General features: G+C 39.5%; 2 protein-coding genes across 5 annotated transcripts in view; both read right to left on the reverse strand.

The window, feature by feature from the left end:
• Positions 1-3136: 3136 nt before the first annotated feature.
• LOC138349663 (uncharacterized) lies at positions 3137-10111 on the reverse strand. 3 transcript variants are annotated; one of them, XM_069328186.1, is made up of 4 exons: positions 9980-10111; positions 8049-8180; positions 7321-7486; positions 3137-6061 (listed from the first exon to the last, which is right to left on the reverse strand). In XM_069328186.1, exons 2-4 carry the CDS (start codon positions 8169-8171, stop codon positions 5892-5894), a joined length of 459 nt encoding a protein of 152 aa, XP_069184287.1. In that variant the 5' UTR covers positions 8172-8180; positions 9980-10111; the 3' UTR covers positions 3137-5891. The 3 variants fall into 3 exon arrangements, with proteins under 3 accessions (XP_069184287.1, XP_069184288.1, XP_069184286.1); XM_069328187.1 differs by having other exon boundaries at positions 5874-6058; positions 8049-8183; XM_069328185.1 differs by having other exon boundaries at positions 5877-6061; positions 8049-8183.
• A 5388-nt stretch (positions 10112-15499) lies between these two features.
• Positions 15500-22184, reverse strand: part of LOC123755335 (uncharacterized) — a 47490-nt gene continuing 40805 nt past the window's right edge. For both annotated transcript variants that reach the window (XM_069327879.1, XM_045737871.2), the window contains exons 8-13: positions 21442-21559; positions 20455-20532; positions 19704-19908; positions 18940-19146; positions 18140-18235; positions 15500-16378 (exon numbers count right to left, since the gene is read on the reverse strand). In XM_069327879.1, coding sequence (XP_069183980.1) covers positions 16061-16378; positions 18140-18235; positions 18940-19146; positions 19704-19908; positions 20455-20532; positions 21442-21559 — 1022 coding nt within the window. In that variant the 3' untranslated portion in view covers positions 15500-16060. The remainder of the gene's footprint in view (positions 16379-18139; positions 18236-18939; positions 19147-19703; positions 19909-20454; positions 20533-21441; positions 21560-22184) is intronic.

Raw genomic sequence — 22184 nt, forward strand, 5'->3', positions numbered from 1 at the left:
CACTAATGACACCTGCATTAATTCACTAACCATTAATGACATCTGTAATTTTATTAATAAAATGTTCCAACATTTCCACGAATTTTGAGTTCTAAAATATACCTGGAAAAGATCAAGGCAAATGACGGGGGGGATAGGGGGGGGGCAGCGACAAGCCACATGCTTCCTGTCCTTGTCGAGGCAGGAATTGCTTAGGAACGCCAAAAGCAACCAGCAAATTTTCCTGCGAGCCAAATGATGGTCAACTTGTCAAACAAAGAAGCAAACTGTGTCCAGCATAATGTTAGGTGAAGTGTGGATCAAGATCAGGAATGTAGAACCACCAGAGATTCAATGATAAATGCTCAAGATAAACTACAGATCTTTTCCAACACCATCAGCATGCGACGCAACACAAATACGTAATGTCTGTGTTGACGTATGTATGTGTGTTGACGTATGTATTATGTATGTACTTCATGAACTAGACTCGTCTATGAAGGAATGAGTGTAGTTCCAACCTTCAGTACCAGACACTACAAACCTCGCTACAGTGCAGACAGCCCATCCAGAGCAAATTTATTTGTAGCTTTGACAGAAGTATAGGGACATATGAAATTTGAAATGAGACACCAAAAATCTATACCAGAAACACTATATATATCAGGCAGATAGTACATAGACAATAAGATAGCAGTGGCAGCAAGAGGTATGCAAGCACTCAAGGCTTTCCAAACCTGGGAACATATTAAATCTTATCTAGAAATTTATATTAGAAATTTTTAACAACTCTTTCTTTGACATACAAGTCTCCATAGAGGTGGAAAATTTACTAGATAAAACAAAGCTTTACAATCCCAGTAATAGCCACTTTTATCTAAAACTTTAGATCATCATATTATTTCCTAAATAAAGCCTTACTTTCTTTCTAGTATTGTGTTTTATGATGATTGCCAGCAATGTATACATATGTATATGAACACATTGTACTGAACGGGGCGAGAATAGCTTGAGCTACCTCATCCCTTTGTGTGTATTTATACCTCAATAAACTTATTTCAATTTCAATTCAATTTCAATAACTACTTCTTGAATTTTTACAAGGGACTGACTATTCAATGTCTAAATCAAATCTGGCAATACATGAAAGAAAAATGTGCAGTACCCTCATGAAATTTCTTCCTACAAAAACCATTCCATTTAACTTGAAGCAGAGATACAGCAGATCAATCCAAAATGCCGCAGTTCAAGCAAAATTCACCAAATGGAGAAATGTAATGCAACACCAGACGAGCATTGCAAATAAGGGAATGTATATTGATCTTATGTTTGCCAGAGTACTGCAGTAGCAAAAATCAAGAATGATCTCTTTAATCATACCTTCCTCTACGGCATTCTTTCCTAAAAAAAATTTTGGTTTAAGATGACTACAAGCAAATGGTTCATGAAGTTGGCTGAAAGATAGATTTGCAAATATAATAAGCAATATTGAAATTGCAAAGTCCAATTGTGAGAAAGATCATGGAATCATGATTGGTACGTGATTGTACCAACGACCAGGCCGCCGGGACGCTAAGCCCCGGAAGCACCTCAAGTTAACCTCAAGGTTGGTAGGGGAAAATCATAAATATTCAAGTGCTAATAGGATACAAGCCTTCATATCTACAGTCATTAATAATAAATCCTTATGTTATCATTCAACATTATCTAGCCTTTATTAAACCCCACATGGATTATACAGTACACTTTGGGACCTGTCTTGTATATGTAAAGTCCCTGGAAAGTATACCATACAAACGTAGACTAAAGTACGTCATTCCGTGTGATTATCAACCTTTGCTATAGAGGTATTTATAGAGCCAATCACCTACAAAACTCATGAAATAATTAGTTAAACATTTTACTTCATGTTAATAAAAGTTTATGACATTGGTACAAGAACATAAGAACAGATTAAACTACTGTACAGAAGATCTATTGGCCCCCATGAGGCACCTTCTCTTTATAGTATAGGGACATGTGAAATTTGAAGAGAAACGATTTCTATTTATATTTAGTGTCTTGGTAGTACAGTCAGGTTCATTCTCGATGCACAATCGAGAATTCTGGGTTCGAATCCAGGGCGAGATAGAAATGGTTGGGCACATTTCCCTTTCACCTAATGCCTCTGTTTGCCTAGCAGCAAGTAGGTACTCAGGAGTTAGTCAGCTTGTTGTGGGGTTCCATCTTGGGCGGGGTCAGTAATTTGACCCTGGTAGGTGGGGGGGGGGGACCTTATTAAAAAGTCTAACGTGTGAATTATTATAATTATTATTTTCAATCACAATCACTTATGTTTCCATGTTATACTTAAATCTGTCAACAACTCCAATTACTACTGGCAATTCTCTCTTGTGATTCTTTTTCTCAAATCACCATAGACCTTAATTTTTTTTTTTTGGTCATATGCTTTTTTTTTGGTTGTCATGTATGTTTGTTTTTGTTGCATACCTTTAAATAGCTGAGCTACTGAAGGATTCAACTGTCCAGCAATCCCACATCTATTATTTTGCCTAGCAATGTGTTCCAAAAGGTAAGAACCCCCCTCCCTTTTTTGGCTTGTATTTTCCAAGTGTCTTTTTAATTATTTTTTTTTACTGTAAGCATGTCTAGTTTGTATCCACTCTTTTGAGTTGATATCCTTAATACACTTAAAAAAAAAACTTGTTTTACCATTTCATCCACTTGTGTACAGCATTTCAATTGTCCCCCTTTACCATTTTCACTAGAAAATGTAAATTAAGCTTTACATATGAAAGGTTAAATGCTATGAATAAACTTACACTTCTATGTATTACTCATTTTGAGCATTTATACAATTATTTCTTTTTCAGATTTGACAATTTCAACAGTGACCAATTATATAAAATTGTCATTCAATCCTATGTCTAAATCATTTACATAAATGGTCAACAACAGAGGTCCCAACACAGAGCTCTGGTGAACTTCATTTGCAACAGTTTCTCCCGCAGCTTCAACTTCACTTGCGCTAATTCTCTGGCTTCTTTGAAGTACTGTATCTGACCCATCATTTTAAGACAACCCCCCCCCTCAATACCATGTGCCTCTAGCTTTCCAATTACTTTCTCTATTTTTGTAGTATTACTATTTCTTCCTCTTTTTCTCAAGCTGTCCCAATTTCTCCCTCAGTGTGGTGTCTGCTCCTCTGGTGCCTATTTAGTCCTTGCTTTGCTTTCTGGTATTCCCGTTAGCAAACTTCATGCTCCTCACCACAATGTATTTTTTTTCCTTTAGTCTTAAGGATCGATCCCTCCATCTTCAGCCTTCCTATATTTTTTAGCCAGGAAATTAGCAATACAGAGAAGGGTTATTTTTAAGATATCCAGATTTCAAGGAATTCCAAATCAGAGCTATAAGGATATGATGCTGGTGTGGCACTATACAGCGTGTAGGAATAACTAAACCATTTACTCGCTTTGCCTTTGTAGAGACCAGACCTGCAAGACATCTAAACATCGGAATAAAGTACTGTACTGTACAAGTAAATATTTGTAATACAGTAATTACATTTATACTGTGTACTTAAACTGGTAGTGGCAAGATCTTATATTCCTTGGTGGTCTTTCATGTATAATTCAAGATAGCCAAATGAGTTGTATGCTTATCACTTTTGCTAAACTATTCTTCAATACTATTTACAGAAAAGGACTCATTGGATTCTATACTCAAATCTGTATCGGTATACTGTACATTCAAATTACATACTGGACTAAAAAAAAAAAAAAAACTAGCAGGCTAATCAAATTGAGTACAAATTAAGTAAACATTACTGTACTAGACTTTGAGTTTGCATTGTTCTTAACCTTAATCAAAATCTACATTAGGTCCCTCAAAGTTCATAGTCCCTAACTTGCATTCAAGCTTTTTGGCAGCAAACAAAATCCACTGTACCTAGAGCGTACCTGGATGGGGTTCTTGGAGTTCTTCTACTCCCCAAGCCTGGCCGAGTTGAGAGAGCTTAGTCCAAAAGGCTGTTGCATGGAGCAGCCACAGCTCCACCACAGCCCTGTTGGTCCGGCACTTCTCGAAGAAAACTATCCAGTTTTTTCTTGAAGATGTTCACGTTTGTTCTGGCAATATTTCTTATGCTCGCTGGGAGTATGTTGAACAACCCTGGAACTCTTACATTTATACAGTGCTCTCTGGTTGTGCCTATGGCACCTCTACTCTTCATTGGTTTTATTCTACATTTCCTTCCATATCATTCACTCCAATATGTTATTTTACTGTGTAGATTTGGAACCTGGCCCTCCAGTATTTTCCATACGTAAATTATCTGATACAATACTTATCTCGTCTCCTTTCTAGGGAGTACATTTGGAGAGCTTTGAGACGATCAATAATTTGTAGCTTTATCGTGTATGTGTGCCGTATATGTTCTCTGTATTCTCTGTATTTCCACTGCTTTTCAACGGCAGTCCCTAGATTGCAATTCTAGGTGGAATCGCCTGAATATTGCTTCATCTAGGCCCATAAGCATAGCTATCGTGAGGGACTTGCTATTCAAAAGAACAATAACAACTGTAGAGTGAATTATAATTACTTGTCCATTTCCTTGCATACATCACAAAAAGGGCTTTTCCCAATAAACCAAAGTTTCTCTATCACTATTAGAATATCCTGAACATTGAGAACCTTCCTCTTCTCTCCACCATAAGTTCTACTACTACTACCAGACATCTTACAATCAAAATGACCTTAAATAATACCAAAATGTATAAAAGTTACCTAATGTACAAGTTATACCTTTAAATATTAGCAAGGAAACCATGGACTAGTGAGGGTTGATGAATAGAATAAGTGTCTCCATGCACCACTCGACACAAAGCCTCATAGGCTTTAACTCCATACAATACGTCACATTACATGAACACAGTACAGGATTGCATTTACAGTACCAGTTTTAAAATGAGAAATAATATTATAAGTGGGATAAATATCTGTGTCTAGATTATGTTATTCTACTTTATGGTTCAAACAAGTTCACGCTATCGCCCAGACTGTACTAGTGCTGGTCCCTACCCAGAGCACCTACTGCTGCTCAGGCTGGCTCATGGCAACCCAATCAACCTCTATTTCAGCCCAGTGGAAGAAAACACTTTCACCACCTGCCAAGTGTCTGCTGCCATTTAGACTGACTCATGGCAGCCCAGGCTTCAAACATCTGATCCTGACGAGTGTGTCCACTAAGAACACCTGGCTTTTTGGTTGTACAGTATTTATAATATTGTATATCTTTAAAACACACACACACAAACACGCACACTAGATTTGTGCCATATGGACCATATTTTTTAATAGGAAAGAGAGATAAAAATTTGTGTTGGAAAAAAAAAATTGAATGGCATAGCTGGATAAGGAGGATCTTTTTATTACAGTACTAAGAATTTACTGTAATATGAATTATCAATTTTAAAGTTTTGTTTTTGGACTGCATTTCAACCCTCGATATGGAACAGGGCAGAACAAATTGTGTCACTACTAATAAGTTAAAAATTTCACAACAGGGTGGATGTCATCAAGACATTTAAGGTACTTAAGTTAGAAACCAAATTAGACCACTTTAAGAACTCTAATGCAAATTTCAAGTTTGCCAAGCTACAGTGATAAACCAGACAAGAGCTTTCAAAAATTAATAAACATTGGGAACAGCCAACCTGCTGAAGCTTTCAAAGCTATGATAGTACTGTATTGCATGTAGAAATAAACTTGCAAAAAATCATCACAAGCCTGCAGCTGCCTGTCCTGCCACTAGAGACGTATCCTATTAGATAAATCTCTCAATATTTTAAAGATACTACACAGCAGAAACAAAATACTTCACAGCTCTGCTCTGCTCTCACTATTACTGCTTACTTACCCATAACTCCGTACTGCTGAGGCGTCAGAGTGCTACCGTCGGCAGCCTGTGTGGTCAACACTGAGGCTACAGTCGCCCGGTCACTGCCAACAGAGCCAAAACTTTGACGGTGAACAGAACGATGGAACCCTGGGGATATGTTGCCACCAACACTATGAACTTCTGGAAAAGAAGTACACTGGTTTAATCTTCTTTGCAGAAACTGTAAATCTTGTGACAAATTCAATTTAATTCAATGTACAGACCTACCAGAGCAACATACGGTGTTGCAGATAGGGCAATGTATGTGGCACAACATATTGCAATTGCAAAGGTATGTCATTGTATTTATCAAAGGTAATAATAATAATAAGTACAGTACAAGCTGAAACAAGTGTTTCAGCTTTTACTGTACAAATGATAAATATTATTTTAGTTTTGTTTTCACCTGCCTATGTTTATAAGAGATAAAGGATAGAAATGCATTAACGATAAAATCAGTAGGAGCCATGAGGAGGATTTGAACACACAGTATATGCTGGGATACAACCAGGGCTGGGATTCAACAGCAGCCTCTAGGGCTCCCGAGGCTTCCACCGAAGCTTAATCAGGGTTTCGCGCAATGCCCATATGAGCCCCCCTTGTAGTCTAGGAATTCTATCTCCTATGCCTCTCTTTAAATGCACGAAGAAATTACATTAACGTGTTGTATCAATGAGAAAATTGATAGAAGCTATGAGGAGGATTCGAATCTATACACTAGATACTCCAAGGCAAATGCTCTAGACCACTACACAGAGACATGGTCTAGATATGGTGTAGTGGTCTAGAGTGTTTGCCTGGGAGTATCTAGAGTATAATAGGTTCGAATCATCCTCATAGCTCCTACCGATTTTTGTTCGGACATAGTAAAAAAATAGAGAACCCTCTCATGTATGTTTATCTTGAAAAACCATGAATTGAAACTCATCCAATTTATACCCATTGTTTCGAGTTCTATTTTGTGTTACAAAAATCACTCGCCTGTACTGACAATCACTCAAGTACAGGCGACTCAAAGGGCAATACACCTTTGTTCCCATAGCATCTGAGATGCTCCGCTTCACCACCTTTATTCGGACACAGTAATGAAGTTTACTGAATTTAAGAGAAGGAAATTTCTATGTTAAATTTTTTAAATAGTCTAGTTGTCACTTAAAATGTGAATAAGTTGTGTAAATTTCTTTTAATCAATAAAATCAATGAAAGTGACAATTTATCAACAGCCTATTCTCACCTATTTAACACAAATTTTATGTTCATTAGTCATGAAAAATTCTGCCAGAATCATCGAGCAAACTTGGAAAACAAGAAACATTTATATATTCAGAGACGACTTTAGTGAATGTTTGTATGAGAAGATGGTGATGATTAACAAGATTATTTTAATGCAAAAAACTCACCACCAGAAGGACTACATATTGTGATTGGCTTAAGTTTTCGAGTGCTTCGACCTGAGTCATCATGCCTTGCCATTGCAGATTTCCTTGGTGTACGGCGACGGCGACGTAAATATCGAGCAACAAGCCCAATCAAAGCTAAACCAGTTCCAATGCTCACAATGACAATCTGAAATACAATGTTGATTTTTACATACTGAATAAACAGGCTGTGCCATAAAATTTTGAATTTGTATTAAACCTACAGTACTTTATCACTTTATATTTCTAAAGTTTAGCATATCAAATTTATTGGGAATGTATTCAGTTCCAACTTTTCGGCATGTATCGAGGTCTGCCCCCAGCTTGAACTTCTGACCTTCCCCAGGATGCAAGCCCACAACAGTTGCCTTACTCCTGGGTACCTATTTACTGCTAAGTGAACAGCCGCATTAGGAGAAAGGAAATCTTTGTCCTGCTTGGAAATCAAACCCGGGAAATTGATAATTAGGTGAAAACTTTTGGAATGTAATGACAATTCCAAACTTGAGAAGCACACTTGTGTGAATCATACACAAGAAAAACAAGAGTCTTCCACAAAAAATAAAACATTTTTTAAGACATGTTCATCTGTGGTATATGTTAAAAATATTGTTTAACTTTTAAACAGTAAGAATTTACTATATCTGAATCAAACCAACCAGATTTATCGAGATTGTTAAATACAAAATTAGTAATCTATTGAAACTAACCTTTTGAGGTCGTGATAGGCTTTTTATGAAGTCTGATACAAAGGAAGGGAGAGCCAAGCTTGATCGAGGTGGCAATCGAAATAGTGGCTTCTGTACTGTAGGTATAAGGTGAATTTCTTCCATGGTTTAGGCCTGCTGAAAATAGAAGAAAATTTAAATTTGATTAAGGAAATTATCCACTAATCATTTTAAAATAATAAGGTTTTGAATGTCTGAAAAATAAATTTCTAATATTTTGGATGTTTCCTGCAAAGTTGATGAATGATACTACAGGTCTGTACCCAAATTGACATTTTGCAAAGGAGTTTTAACCAAGGAAGATTAGGAGAAAACATGAAAAATTCCAGCTACATTATCAAATATTCCATCTTAAGATCAAGTAACAGACTCTGAGGACCTTCAACTAGTGTAGGTCTCTTACCTGGCCAAGAGTCACGTCTCAAAGGTTTCTCAAGTAATGCCAGTGCCATTTCAGCAAAAACATATCAAAAGCACAAGGATATTTTTGTAATTAACATTGTAACTGACATATCAAGACCAAGTGTAAGCTAATATTGAATAAAAATGTAAGAATTCCTGTATATATAAAATAAAAATACATTTTTAATAATTATGATTATAAATTATTTACGTCCTTAGCTACTAATATACAGAGTACACCACCTAGCCTGCTCAAGAAACTGCCTTAACACATTTTAGCTACCAAACACCTAGTGATCATTGACAATTTTCATTTTATAATATGTTTAGAGTCTTTATATTAATAATTAAATTTAGAAAAAATTGGAGAATAATTAAGACTTTGATATCACAGCACGAGAACCATAGTAACCTGGAATTAAACACAAACCTCAACTTCAAGTATAGTATTAAGAAACTGCCATGAGAAAATCAATTGTGGCAAAGCGGGGCTTCAAAACAGCAACAAGTACTGTACTCTTAGCCTTAAACCACTGAACCACAATATAAGTAATGGAACCTGGGTTTCAACTGAATTCACTAAGGGTCTTGAGGAAATGAGCCGATACCAACCTCTAGGTGGTTTAAGGTGATTAGCTGGGAATACCCATGTCACTGGTTCAAATCCCCACATTGCTCCAATAGATGTCTGTTATTGATATATCATGTTAGCATGAATTCCTTGTGTAAGACATGTCATAGTTTCAAAAAGAGTACTCTACTAGCACCTTCAGAGGATACTTGATCATCCAGGCTATGACTCTTACATCAGGCTGCAAGTAGCCACATCAAACAGCCTGGTGGATCAGACTAGCAACCAGGAGGCCTGGTCAGAGACCAGGCCATGAGGACATTGATCCCCTAAATCGTCAACAAGTAGGTAGTCAAGTTTGGCAGAGTAAGGTTTGGTTTTAAAATTGGTTGTCGAGCTATCTCGTACATGTAATGATTTATATCCAGTGGACTATTATGGCCTGTAAACCACAGAGCCATGTGGACCAAAAGCAGACTACAGATCACAGTGACCTAAGGACCACTTATAGAATGTTGAAAATTAAATTCCAAACCACTAGCTAGATGACTAAAAGCCCTGGTCTTTTCATGCTCTTTACGACAAGAGAATTATCATATAAACGTCTTATGCTAGTAAGTATTTAGCACTTTTTCGCTTTGAAAGAGGCCTATTTCATTCAGTAAAGAGCCAAGAGAGAGAGAGAGAGGGGAAAACATCTCATAACACCCAAAATATTAATGTTACTTCAATGATAAATAACATACAACTCGCAGAAGGAAAATAAAAGGCCTGTTGTAATCATACGACGTCAAACCCACTAATATGACTGTCAAACAAGACCTTTAAAGAGCTGTCAGTCATAGGTTGCTGCACCTATCTTGGCTCGCTCGGGTTACACGAGCATATAAATGAGTAGGTAACCTATACATCATATCCACATATCATTCATAAAGCATACCTCAAGAACCAACGCGCCTGTCACACTGACAAACACTTGACAACTCAGGGGAAGGCAGCTCAAATCGCGCAACACCCACCGTCTCTCACAGACCAAAACAAACACCGGCGGGGTAGGTTTCTCCACCAGCTGATGGCCAGGGAACTCAGCTTTCAAATTCAAGCAATTAGGAAAAACATTCATTATTTCGCCTAAACTAAAACAAAATTAATTTTAAATAATATTTTTAATGTTAAAGAAAATATTATATATTTAAAATGCTCTTAAATATACACTGAACTCTGCTGAAACTTTGCATAGATGAATGATAGCACGAAATTCAAAATATGGTTCCGGCTCAACTAATACGAAACTTTTTCTATGTTTTATGCGAAAAAAGAGCGAGCTAATACTCTTTAATTTCTGAAACAAATAAATATTTGCAGCAGCCAAATAGGAGATACTGTGCCAGCTACTTAAATTATCCCCCACATCTTCATACAGGTGGGTGTGTTACAAAGGCTCTTCAGAGTACTCACTTTTGGACAGAGTTTATGCCCGAAACGCCGTGCGTGTTAGTGGCTTTGCAAAAAATGTAAAAATACCACTCTTAGGTAATCTCACCAACCCATTGTACCTTCTTGCAAATAAATTATTGTTATTATGTTGTTGATTTAGGAGCGACGACGATCGTGGGATCAGATGCGCCCCGAAAATTAACCGGGAAGGGTTAATTGCCAAGCCCGTAAAGGGTGAAACGCCAAGCCTAATCGCTAAACGAGTTACGCCAATCACTGGACAGTAATATGGCTCGCGGCAAAGAAACGCAGACAGGTAGATGATTGGGGAACCCCAGGAGTCCCTCAGGGTGACAAGCACCAGCCTCGCCCCACACAGAGAACACCGGGTAGCAAAACCCAAAACTCGGCCCTCAGCAAAACACAAAACTCAACCAATGCCACCCGGTAGAGCAGAAGCCAGCCGCCCACCACGGCTGAGGGCACACCAGGAGCCCACCAACTCTCGGCCAAGCCGGCGCCGGACACCGTCACCCTGCCGTGAGAACTAGCCAGAACACGTAAAAAAAATCTACCAACAATCCCGTGACCCAAGGCGACATGTGCGCCAGGCGTCGTAAAAACGGACCGTGGAATAGGGGCGCCAAGCGGTAGTATCAAATCCAAATCGCTAAAGCAGAACGTGATCCAGCGGCTCCCAGGCGGAGGAGGCGTTCCAGACGTCCGCTCCTTGTCAAGGTTGAACCAGGAGTCCTCATCGTTATTATTACTTGGGGTTTGAGTCTGGTTCACCTGTCTCTCGTCAGAGGTCGCTACAACTTTCCATTTGACTAATCAGAGTGAAGGCTCATCCTATCGCTTAGCCAATCACGTTGCCGGGTCTGCTGGATAACTGCCTAATTACGTTCGGTTTATGTCAGCTGATGCATGTCTAACAAAAAGAGTTCGCATATTCACCGTCGAGAGGTTTACCCGGTATGCAGATCGTTTATTTTAGCCCTAAATTATGTTCAGGAATAAAGTCTACTTCCTGATTAGCGTCCGCTCTTCACAATTACCTTTATCTGGCCATATATATGTGAGCTCCACTGCAGTGGTGCTCGAACGCATCTTGTCATAAGGAGTTTTCCCCAGTAGACACAATATCCAAGAGCTCCAACGAATTGGCACCCTTGGATATTGGAACCAAGAGTTGGTTCCACGTTGAATCCTTCGTTATCAACGTTGATCTTTTTCTTCCCGGTGGGGAGGCTTGTCCTTCCACAGTGGGAACCGGACCCAACACTGCTGTAGACATTCAAGGACTTCGTGGGCCGTCTGATTATTCAGAAATGAAAACAAAACTAGTTTATATTTTTATTTCTCATACCCAATCACTTGGACTGGACGGTATAACAATGGCTTCACTTCTTGCATGTCAGCGTTCAATCCCCGACCGTCCATGTAGTTGGACAACATTACTTCCCTCCGTCCTGTGCCAGATCCTCATTCTCATATCCCTTCCCAGTGCTATAGAGTTGGACTGACTTAGTACTTTCTCTTGATAATTACTTTACCTTTTCTTATGATAATGAGATTTCTTTTGTTATTAATCAATATGTCTCAAAGACAACAAGTTATCCAAAAAGTAAAGTATCTATAATTACTGTGGGAATAACATTATCTCAATATACACTGTTGCAGCCAAAATAAAGTTCTAGTTTTGTGTTATTAATGTTTCTAGACCGCACGAGAGAGAAGAAAATATATAACAACCAAATATTGCTTTTCCTAGATCTAGTATAATACATATATGCACTAAATTAGGCTTCAGATTGCATGTTTCTGAAGTCTCCGTGGTCTCCGTGGTGTAGTGGTAAGACACTCGCCTGGCGTTCCGCGAGCGCTATGTCATGGGTTCGTATCCTGGCCGGGGAGGATTTACTGGGCGCAATTCCTTAACTGTAGCCTCTGTTTAACGCAACAGTAAAATGTGTACTTGGATGAAAAAACGATTCTTCGCGGCAGGGGATCGTATTCCAGGGACCATAGGATTAAGGACTTGCCCGAAACGCTACGCGTACTAGTGGCTGTACAAGAATGTAACAACTCTTGTATATATCTCAAAAAAAAAAAAAAAAAAAAAAAAAAAAAATGTTAGGCCTATAATTTTTTTGAGGGGGGACCCTAGGATAGATTAGTTTAGAATTTTGATTACTCTGTTCCACTTTTTGGTGTCTCTGTATAAAATGGGAACTTTCATCATGTTTTAAACATTCCAGCCATCAGCTACCCATTGCTCACAATTGCGAGTGTGAGAATTATTGTGAGTGTGACGACAATTGTGAGGACCCAGATACTTTACATATATATGAACATTACTATTGTAGGCCTCATGGTAATTTATGGTCATGGTCAAATTACTAATGTAATCCTTACCTTGTGTTTACTGATCACCAGATGACACTGACCTATCTATCCTCCAAGAATTATGGACCTTATACCCAGTGGTCACAATATCCAAGAGCACAATAACACCAAGTCAACACCGACTCAACGTCATCAACGCCAAATCAACGTAGAATTTACGTCGTTTCAACGTCATATCAACGGCACTCCTGGGTACTGCACCCACTGGGATTCTGAGAGAGGCCTAAAGCGGCCCAGGACAGTATTACTAATTACTACAGTATTACAAATTACTAATATTTAAATAAACATTAAAAAACATTCATTTCTTGAAAAATTTATTGTCTTAAATTGGCATAAATACAATCAGATTTATTGATCGTGTTCACTACATGATTCTAACCCCAAGATGTTAACTTAGTTCTCATGTTTACTGGACATGAGGACACAGTGCATATCACCACACCATGAGGCTGACACAGATTTTGACTCAATAGCCTACGTAACCATGATTTGCCCGAAGCCCACTAGTGGCCTCTACAAGGACAGGAAGCCGGTGGCTTGTCAAAGGTCCTGATGATTTTATTCTCTGTCAGGATTTGGCGTTATCCTGTATCAGTCCAAGGCTGGACCTGGACAAGTCCAACCTTTACCAGTCCTCTGTTGGATAAAGACCTATAAATAATCCTATCTTGTGGCTTACCTGATCATTAGATACCTGTAAATCTGAATTTAATGTAGCCATCTGCTAGCTGGTACTTTATCCATCTGTCAGCTGGTCTTTGTTGTCTTCTTAATCCAATGTTCGTCTTCAAGATGCGTTCTGTGTTGTCTCAAATCAGTTCTTGGCTGTTTATACTAATGTCTCACACAGTTCGTTGAGATCTAAGCAATTTGTTTCTCTACAGTTTCCAAGGTCGGCCTCCAGGAGGCCTGGTCGACGACCGGGCCGCGGGGACGCTGAGCCCCGGAAGCACCTCAAGGTAAGGGGTCATGTCTGCACTCTTCTTTAATTTAGTATAGGAAGTTGTTGTCATTATTACATCCATTGAATTTGCTATGTTCAATTGATGTAATATCCTTAATAGTAATTTGCGTTCTATTCTTTTCGCTACGTTGTTTATATATATATATATATATATATATATATATATATATATATATATATATATATATATATATATATATATATATATATATATATATATATATATATTTATATATATATTTATATATATATATTGTACTTCTTCGCCTATTTATATTATTGTTTGTATATAATTTTAGCTGGACGGAAACGTTATATATGCACCATTTATAGGAACCTATATAGGCACCATAGGTACCTATATAGGCACCATAGGTACCTATATAGGCACCATAGGTACCTATATAGGAAATAGGCATCATTTATATAGTGTTGATGACCAGACCACACACACCAGAAGATTTAAGAGACGACGACGTTTCGGTCCGTCCTGGACCGTTATTAAGTCGACAGTCGACTTGGTAATGGACCAGGGGGCAAATTCACGAAGCAGTTACGCAAGTACTTAGGAACGTGTAGACCTTTCCTCAATCTTTGACGGCTTTGGTTATATTTACTAAACAGTTTACACGCATGAAAACGTCCCCATCAACTGTTGTTATTGTTATAAACAGCCTCCTGGTGCTTCGGAGCTCATTAACTGTTTAATAATTGTAAACAAAGCCGCCAAAGATTGAGAAAAGATGGACAGATTCGTAAGTGCTTGCGTAACTGCTTCGTGAATCTGGCCCCAGGACGGACCGAAACATCGTCGCCCCCTCATCTTCTGATGTGTCGTTTGGTTATCGTATCTTCAGCCACGTTATTGTGACTGTTGTTGTTGTTGTTTAAGATTCAGCTACTCGGAAGAAAACGTTTCAAGTAGCACGGGCTATGGTGAGCCCGTGTTGGACTTACCTGGCACAGGAGCGGGGCTGTAACTGTAGGATAACTCAGGTACCTATTTACTAAGTGACCAGGTGAATCAGGTGAAAGGAAATGTGTGCAAGTACTTCAACCCCCTCTCGGGATCCTCGATTGTGAGTCTAGAACGCAGTCCACTCTACTACAGTTCATATTAAAATTAGATTACTTTTAATTCCACGTTTACTCACTATATATGTAAAACAGATACTGTGATCACTGAATACAGTGTTCAACATTCGCTAAATACCTAATCACTTTGTTAGCTGATGTTTGTTTATACGTGGAATAATCCTTACACTACCTTGTAAGTGAGCCACGCTCTAGTTAAACGAGTCTGTCTCAACTGAAACTTAATCGTTAATCTTTAGCAAAATTATCGTTTCTTTAATCCATTATTGAATAGCAGAATGTAAATAGTGTTATACACAATATTCCTGAGGATTTTTTTCCAGCTGATTTTTAAACTGAATTAATGTCTTGGCATGTACGGCTATGACGGGTAGGCGGCTCCATGGGTTTATTACCCTAAGAGTGAAAATGTTTCTCCTGTTTTGTCCTGCATTATGGCTTGCTAGACTTAAAACCGATATGCTTCTTGTTTGTGATACATCTGACGTTTTGAAGAAGTTGTCTGGATTCTGCAACTTATTCAGACAGGAGGTGCATATAAAATTTAAAAAATTTAAATTTTGCCCCGAGGGGTGAGTTTATTGGGCAGCGCTACTCATCCTGTGAATGGACACACCGCCATAGCAGCATGTACAACACTTCCCAACAGGAAGAAAACCCGACGTGTTTGCAAGCTCTATAGAAATAAGGGCAAGAAATGTTTTTCCGAACAGAAAATATTTACTAATCTACAAAGCTTGAGGCTACGTAGTCATCTTGTGGAGTGAACTGTGATCTTCCTGGTAGTGGACACTTGAAGGGGTATTCCTGAGACATTTTGGAGATATTTATAAATCAAAACGATATTTTAGTAGATTTATATAGATATTTGTATTGTCATGAGTTGCTAATGCCCATTATATGATGTTACACAATATTGTGACGTATTTTTTCTGATTCTTAAATACGGTGTGTCCCATGAAGATTAAACGTAGTGTATGTAAATACTATAATGTATTTTGAACATGTATATACTTCCCTTCCGTGTTTATAAATAGAATTATGACAAAAGGAAGGATGGCGATGGGTCTATACTCCGTATCCTCCACAAGGCTAGACGTAGCTAGCCTCATGCTACAGATCGAACCGGGTCGGTGGAGGATAAATGGTAGTCAACTGGACGTCGGGGTTATGAGATCCAACAGGTCGTTGGTGATGCCTGCCACTCATCTCCCCGAAGCTGTCTTCACCTCCACATCGACTGGCGTTGCCATATCTGCCATCGTAAGCTGTGCGCCTTGCCTCATGGCCTCCCAGTCTGCTTTCTCTGCCGGATCTGCTCTCAGGATGACCGAGTCTGCCCTCCCGCCCGGCACCTCCTTCCCCGCTACTGGTCCCCGTGAGAGAGGTCTGCTTCGGCGCCAAAGGGGGCGGCGCATCCTCAATTTCAAGCTATGTTAAGAGAGAACATTATTATCAATAATAGTCAGACTTGATCTTATGGACAATGTGTACTATCAATTAATATTCTCACGAACTGCTAGTTAATAATGCCATTTACTACCAATTAATAATTGCTTTAATTGGCTGACAATTGATACTGATCATCATTTGTTACTAATATTGTCAATTGTTTCTACGGAATTACAATGAGTACCGGAATACATTAAGTCTGGCCTTTACTCCCAATTAAGAGTGACTATTAACACCAATTAAGAGTGACTATTAACGCCAACTAAGAGTGATTATTAACGCCAATTAAGAGTGACTATTAACACCAATTAAGAGTGACTATTAACGCCAATTAAGAGTGACTATTAACACCAATTAAGAGTGACTATTAACACCAATTAAGAGTGACTATTAACACCAATTAAGAGTGACTATTAACGCCAACTAAGAGTGATTATTAACGCTAATTAAGAGTGACTATTAACACCAATTAAGAGTGACTATTAACGCCAATTAAGAGTGACTATTAACACCAATTAAGAGTGACTATTAACACCAATTAAGAGTGACTATTAACACCAATTAAGAGTGACTATTAACACCAATTAAGAGTGACTATTAACACCAATTAAGAGTGACTATTAACACCAATTAAGAGTGACTATTAACACCAATTAAGAGTGACTATTAACACCAATTAAGAGTGACTATTAACACCAATTAAGAGTGACTACTAACACCAATTAAGAGTGACAATCTCTGATCAAACATGACGTTAATCGAGAACATTAAAGAGCCTCTTGCCGCTTCCTTGGTCACGATAGCAACACACACGGCGATAGATAACCTATCTTATCTTGAGATAATTTCAGGGCTTTAGTGTCCCCGCGGCCCGGTCCTCGACCAGGCCTCCACCCGCAGGAAGCAGCCCGTGACAGCTGACTAACTCCCAGGTACCTATTTACTGCTAGGTAACAGGGGCATCAGGGTGAAAGAAACTATGCCCATTGTTTCTCGCCGGCGCCCGGGATCGAACCCGTGACCACAGGAGCACGCGCCCAGTGTTCTGTCCGCTCAGCCACCGGCTCCCTAAGTCCCAACTTGACACAGGAATCGAACCCTGCGCCATTGGCCTGTCCCAACATGTCAATATTCCTGCATTTCAAGTTCAAGTACTATTTATTGAGACAAAAAGATATAAGTCAAAAGGATAGAGTAGCTTAGGCTAGTTCTACCCTCCTATCCTTACGGGCTCTTAACACTTTTGTATTAAATGAAAGACACTAAATGAACAAATCTAAATAATCTAAATTCCTAATATATATTAAATTGCTTAAAACACTAAACTAATTTCCTTCATAGTATATTTACAAGTGTTGACCAGACCACACACTAGAAATTGAAGGGACGACGACGTTTCGGTCCGTCCTGGACCATTCTCAAGTCGATTGTAAATCGAATAGACTCGTGATTCAATCGACTTGAGAATGGTCCAGGACGGACCGAAACGTCGTCGTCCCTTCAATTTCTAGTGTGTGGTCTGGTCAACATACTTCAGCCACGTTATTGTGACTCATCGCCTGCATATTTACAAGTGTCTAAATAATCTAAAAAAATCTAATAATCTAAAAAAATCAGTTCTAATCTAAAAAATCTAAATCTAAAAAAATTAGTAAATCTAACCCAATCCTCGTGAAGGGCAGCGTATGTTTAACTTGAATAATAATATTCTTAGAGTTTTTAAGTAGCTCTAAGCCATACTTGGGTATTTGTTGTGATAATAGAGTCCTGGCTGTTGTCCTTCTCGGCGTCTTGCAGGGCTGGTGTGGGTAGCGACAGGAACCCCGACCTCCTTGGCTGTGGGAGGTCGTGGTTCAAGGTTCACTGCTAATATTTACATCTTTGTGTATCTCAGTATGTTATCTGTATCATTTGTTATATGTATGTTATTGTGTATCAGTATGTTATCTCAAGAACCCTGTCAACAGTCAAGACTGTCAAAGAATCTTAACACCGTTCTTGATATATACAAAGGTGTAGGTGTGTATGTGTGTGTGTATGTATTCACCTATTTGTTTTCAACGATTTGTCCCTGCACGATCGAGCGGTTAGCTCTTAGCTCTTGGACTCCGGCCTATCCGACCGGTGGTTGTTTAATGTACTGACTTCTCATTACTTTTTCTTGAATCATATCTATTATAATCCTCTCGATATTGCTCACAAAGGCTGCCTAACTCTCGGGTACCTATTTAATGCTAGGTGAACAATAGGCATCAGATGAAGGGAAATGCTGCCCAAACGTTTCTATCCTGTGACTGGAATAGACTCGTGATCCTCGGCTGTGAGCCGCCGACGTAATCTACTGTGTGTGTGTGTGTGTGTGTGTGTGTGTGTGTGTGTGTGTGTGTGTGTGTGTGTGTGTGTCAACCAACAGCAAAGCAAGATATGAACATTGCATATGCTAATTTAACCTGCACTAATTTTTAAATACACATATATCAACAACAATGCTAAACTAAAACTAGACTTCCACTGTATCCGGTGATAGAAATAGCACCAACCTGTGTTGCATTGTTATAATTAACAGCGCCCTGATGCCTAGAGGGTTGGCGGAGGGACCTGCCAGAGATTCCGGAGACGGCAGAGGCCTCTGAGAGGAGCGTGTGAGAGCGAACCAGAGGTGCCAGGGCCCGACAGTGGCACACCTCATGATTCACAGGGTCCACACACCCTGACAGCACCAGTCCCGTAGACAGAAGCTTCTTCATCTGCAGGGGGGAGAGTATCCCAGGTAACATTACGGGTTATTCATGCCCGTGCTATCTCCTATCTTCATCATCAATCAATCAATCAACCCAGGTGACAGACCAGCTTGAGAACACAAACAAGGTGTCAGATGTTGGCCTCCAAGGTGCATATATTGCGAATGACGTGTATCATTTAACGTGTCATATTACGTCATGTTTTATAGATAATGTCCCAGTCACGAGTCTAGGAACAAACGTCACGGGTCACGAGTCATCTGATAGACGGTAAGGAACACAGGTCACGCACGACGTGAACCCGTTACGCAGATAGACGTACGTAACGTGATAGACGTTAAGGAACACAGGACACGCACAACAGGCAGCTATTAACAGGTAACAATCCACAACACAACAGGTTTTAAGTTAATTAATTCAATAATACTTTCCTTGATGCAATATAAACCCAATATAAAAATGGGCGCTAACACTTACTATAATTAATGTTACTTTCTATACAAATGTTCATTATCTCCTCACGAAGAATTGTAATAACACTGTAGCGCCTCTGCAGTACTTGCCTTCTTCCTCTGCTTCTTGAGGCTGCTGTAGAGGATGGCGCAGACGACGACCAGGACGATGAGGAGTGCCGCCAGGATGATGGAGAGCACGAACCATCCCTGCACGGGCATCAGGAACCAGTTGGGGTTGTGGTACACGGGCAGCTGGGGCGCGGTCACTGTCTTCGGCTCGAACTCCATCTCGGCGACACTTTCCTTGATGTACCTGTGGAAGTGGCAGGACGGATGACTGCCAGTTAGACCACCAGCGTCAAGTCTAGGCTAGACTAGACCACTAACGTCAAGTCTAGGCTAGACTAGACCACCAACGTCAAGTCTAGGCTAGACTAGACCACTAACGTCAAGTCTAGGCTAGACTAGACCACCAGCGTCAAGTCTAGGCTAGACTAGACCACCAACGTCAAGTCTAGGCTAGACTAGACCACCAACGTCAAGTCTAGGCTAGACTAGACCACCAACGTCAAGTCTAGGCTAGACTAGACCACCAACGTCAAGTCTAGGCTAGACTAGACCACCAGCGTCAAGTCTAGGCTAGACTAGACCACCAACGTCAAGTCTAGACTAGACTAGATCACCAACGTCAAGTCTAGGCTAGACTAGACCACCAGTGAGAAAGAACATCTGACGTGTATTACAGAAATGAAACATAGAGGAACATTAATTATCAAAAACTGCTAAAAGCAGGTTAGCAGAAGAAAATGGCGATAGCGTTAACCTATAAATTGATAAGGCGGTTAAGTTATAGACTGACTTGGGGACGAAGGTGGAGTGGGTGTCCTGGAAAGGTCCGACGGGCAGAGCCTGATCCACAACCCGTCTTGTAGTTCCCCTGTAACATAATACATAAGTTAATCCACTACTTAACCCTAGTGTACACACGCACACACACACACCAATAGGCTCAGGAACCTGTACACCTGTTGATTGACGGTTGAGAGGCGGGACCAAAGAGCTAAAGCTCAACCCCCGCAAGCACAACTAGGTGAGTTCACACAAACAGGACCAAAGAGCCAAAGTTCAACCCCCGCAAGCACAAATAGGTGAGTACACTTACACACATACAGATATGCTACTGAATATCAACATAATCCACATCCACACTTCACCTGGCTCTATGATCTGCGAAACACCATCAATTTTATATTTGGTCTTTATAAAGTTTTCCCAAATATGTTTATGTCTTAACTCATCCTCCAAAAATGATAGAACCTATAGCACCTATTTGGTCTACAAAAATGGACTGTTGTAGCCAATAGTGCTCACGTTTTGTACTATTGTGTAGATAGCACAAAATACATAAAGTAAAACCAAATCTAAACTTTCCTAGGCCTAGTATAGCACATATATGTACTAAATTAAGCCTAAGATAGCATATATTATGCCTAGAATTGCTTATTTAGGCCTTAGACATATTAGGCTAGGTTCATTAGATATCTTTTTATTTTTATGCATGCCATTTGGGGTAATCCAACAGCACAAAATGTGAACTTTTTGGGGTCCAACAGCCCATTACTCTATGTTTGACCAAATAGTTACTATAAGTATCTTCATTTTCTAAGGAATATAACAAAAATGAAGAGCAAAAAGTGTACCCTGAACCAATCAATGTCGGAAACAGTATTTAGTAATTAAAATTATAATTGTGTGCACGTGCACTAGTCGCACCTGCAATGACAACATATGCACATGTTGCGAACACTACACTACAAGGGAGTAGGTTCTACAGGTTCGTACCCACCTGGCAATAGGCTTTTGCGTGTTTCTGGGTTTAGTTCTCTGGAGGATGGGAGGCGGAGCGTACACATCGCCAGCCACAAAGTTATAAGGGCTGTTGTCTGGTCTTGTGTACCCAGTAACTGCGGGAGAGGCAGGTTAGAGAAATTTAGTTTATATTAGTTTAGTTCATTTATTATGCGCTCCATACCCATCTTGTGGGTAGTAGTGGACGCCATACCTATCCTGTGGGGGGTAATGTACACCAATACCCCATGGTATTGGGGTACATGGTGACCCCATACGGCCATACCTATCCTGTGGGCGGTAGTGGAAAGAGGTTCGAGACACATAAATAGTTCAGAAATTTAACCCCCAAAACTGTTTAGCTAAGCAAGATACAGTTTTGATAAGCTAATTACATAGTTTAATGTATATATTCTTTATGTTGTTAGAGAAGGCTAACCAAAGTGCACACATAATCGATAATCTGCTTCACATCTAATCAAGGATTAACATACCATTAATATACACTACTAATCAGGGGCCCCAGTATGACTAGGACAGGTATTTTAGTTATGTTAATTTTGTTTACTTTCTCAGTTGAGCTTGTCGAAATACAGCCTACAATAGCTTTTGTCTGTGGCTGACTGGTGTTATCCTGCAACCTGTGGGTACAAGAGTATGTAAATCATGTACGATACTTTAGCCATGCAATCCAAATTTTGTAACTTATTTCGTGTAATATATCTGTTTCTGATTAACCGA

This window comes from Procambarus clarkii, chromosome 20 (assembly GCF_040958095.1).
Source record: "Procambarus clarkii isolate CNS0578487 chromosome 20, FALCON_Pclarkii_2.0, whole genome shotgun sequence".
NCBI lineage: Eukaryota > Metazoa > Arthropoda > Malacostraca > Decapoda > Cambaridae > Procambarus > Procambarus clarkii.